Source organism: Camelina sativa, chromosome 16, assembly GCF_000633955.1.
Source record: "Camelina sativa cultivar DH55 chromosome 16, Cs, whole genome shotgun sequence".
Lineage (NCBI taxonomy): Eukaryota > Viridiplantae > Streptophyta > Magnoliopsida > Brassicales > Brassicaceae > Camelina > Camelina sativa.
In genome coordinates this window covers 2,416,397-2,418,555 of record NC_025700.1, presented here as the reverse complement: position 1 = coordinate 2,418,555, position 2,159 = coordinate 2,416,397, and the positions used below count along the sequence as shown (strand labels likewise).

At 31.3% G+C, this 2,159-nt stretch overlaps 1 protein-coding gene across 1 annotated transcript in view; it reads right to left on the bottom strand.

Moving 5' to 3' along the window:
* The window catches only part of LOC104753259 (pirin-1-like), a 1,854-nt gene extending 1,644 nt beyond the window's left edge, over positions 1 to 210 (bottom strand). Inside the window, exon 1 of the mRNA XM_010475534.2 lies at positions 135 to 210. Coding sequence (XP_010473836.1) covers positions 135 to 210 — 76 coding nt within the window. The remainder of the gene's footprint in view (positions 1 to 134) is intronic.

The following is a 2,159-nucleotide window of genomic DNA, read 5'->3' as shown; positions in this document are numbered from 1 at the left end:
AAAAAAAAAAAAAAAAAAAAAAAAAAAAAAAAAAAAAAAAAAAAAAAAAAAAAAAAAAAAAAAAAAAAAAAAAAAAAAGAAGAAGAAGAAGAAAACTAACTCTGTGATGCCGTTTCTAACGACAGCGCTTTCACCTTCCTTCTCAAGCTTTGCTAGAACTTTCATGATCACAAGTCTCGGTACCCTACTGTTGTCGGAAGGAACAGGCATGGCGATGATGATTCTGTTACTGACCTTCTCCTCTTATTAAAATCTTTTTTGGTTGTTAATGGAGGAAGTGAGAGTTCTTTGTATTTTGGGTTAGTGGCGTGTGTGTGTGTATAAATAATATATATAGCAAGAGAGCAATGCAGAGGATCTACTGCAACTGGAGAAGTTGTAGGTGTAAGTGTGGACCAAACGTGATTATTGGTCAATAATTTGATTACATTACGGATTGATTCATAGCCTGATTAGATTACGAATAGACGTTATATTAAAAAAATTTAAGGATGCTAAAAGTTTCCGTTTGTTGTTTAATCTTTAAGAGACGTTGGCAAATCAAAAACATAATTGCGTTCACACCATATAAGGAGATTCTCATGCCACGTATACGCATAGGCCTAGAAATCTTGACAAGTGAAAAAAACAAGTGCATGTACGTAGTAGACATGGATGTAAATATACAACACATAATTTTAAGTCATACGAGTGTATCGTATGCTTGCAGATTTTATATTTTAATATTCGCTTCGATATTCAAATTAATTCAGATTTTCGAAATCTAAAGAGAATCCCCTAATAATTAAAATTAATATGATCGCAATATTTTCCTTTCCTAAACAAAAATTAAATGATAAGAGTAATAATTGGCAGAAATAGCATCTTCATCTTGGTCTGTTTCATAATTCATATCATGTAGCCATGATTTGGCCATTACTATTTTTAATGAGATATAATAAAAGTAGAACAAATTTCTTCATCTCTCTATCTTATGACGAACGGAAGGCCTTCAAAAATATTTTTAAGCCGACGGCCTTGTAAAATAGTTGTTATCCATCTGGTTATTCATGTTCCTTTGCAAGTCAACTGGGGTGTTGACACCAAAATTCTAAACTATGTTGCGGAATAACGACGATTCTATTCACATCTTATTTGTGAAATTAGTTTCTTTTATATATCGGTTTAGATCCATATCGTAAAAGAAATGTTCATAACAAGGAAACGAAAATGACTATACTACCATAAACTTATAAATGTGAAATCTCATTATCATATTCATAATCATATCGATCTATATATATAGTTAGTTTATATATAACTCATGATGTCTTTAACTCTCGAGTGCCGACAATGTTTGAACCACTATTAAATGTATCTTCATTGGGTGTTCACACTATACCTCTAATTATTTACTATATAAGTACTATAAGACAATGTTTGTCAAACCTAACTTTTTGATTAATTAAAGGCTTTTCTGTTCGCTGTCGTGCTACGTTCAATAATAATAAAATGGCTGCTTAAGCAGCTAATAAAGACAATTTTAATATTCTTCATTAACCAGGCTATATATTAATTGTATATACGACAACAAAATATTACTGTTGAATGTTAAAGTATAACAATTCACCAACCACATGTTGCAGTTGTTGTATATAAAAATACGGCTGATGATTTTGATGTCCGCACCTAGTATGAACGTCCGCGTTTTCATCAAGGGGGATACGAAACAATAAATTCCAAGATTCATGCATATATTAGAATGAGGCGAAAGATCTTTTGAGTTTCTCCATGTTGATCTCTAGGCTACTTGTGGTTTCTAATAGGAGATAGAAATGGCAAAAGATCTGGCAAGATTATAGGGTTTGAAAAAATATTGGGGGCGTCTTGTGTTCATATTGAAACCACTCAAAAGAACAAAACTTTTGGATATTTTAGAAAGAAAAAAATGGTCTTTCTAAAAACAAGCAATAATATACTACTACTCAAAACGGTTGATATGGCCATGAGTTTTAGTGGCTATATATATATTGACAATTTGTAGTCCGTAGGTGTTCATGAATCATGATAACATATTTGATTATATTGTGGCTAATCAGTGAATAAGAAAATAGTTTGTGAATATTTGTTGATTCTGTTTGTGTACTTTGTGTGGAAAGGTGAGAACAAAAGAAGATTTC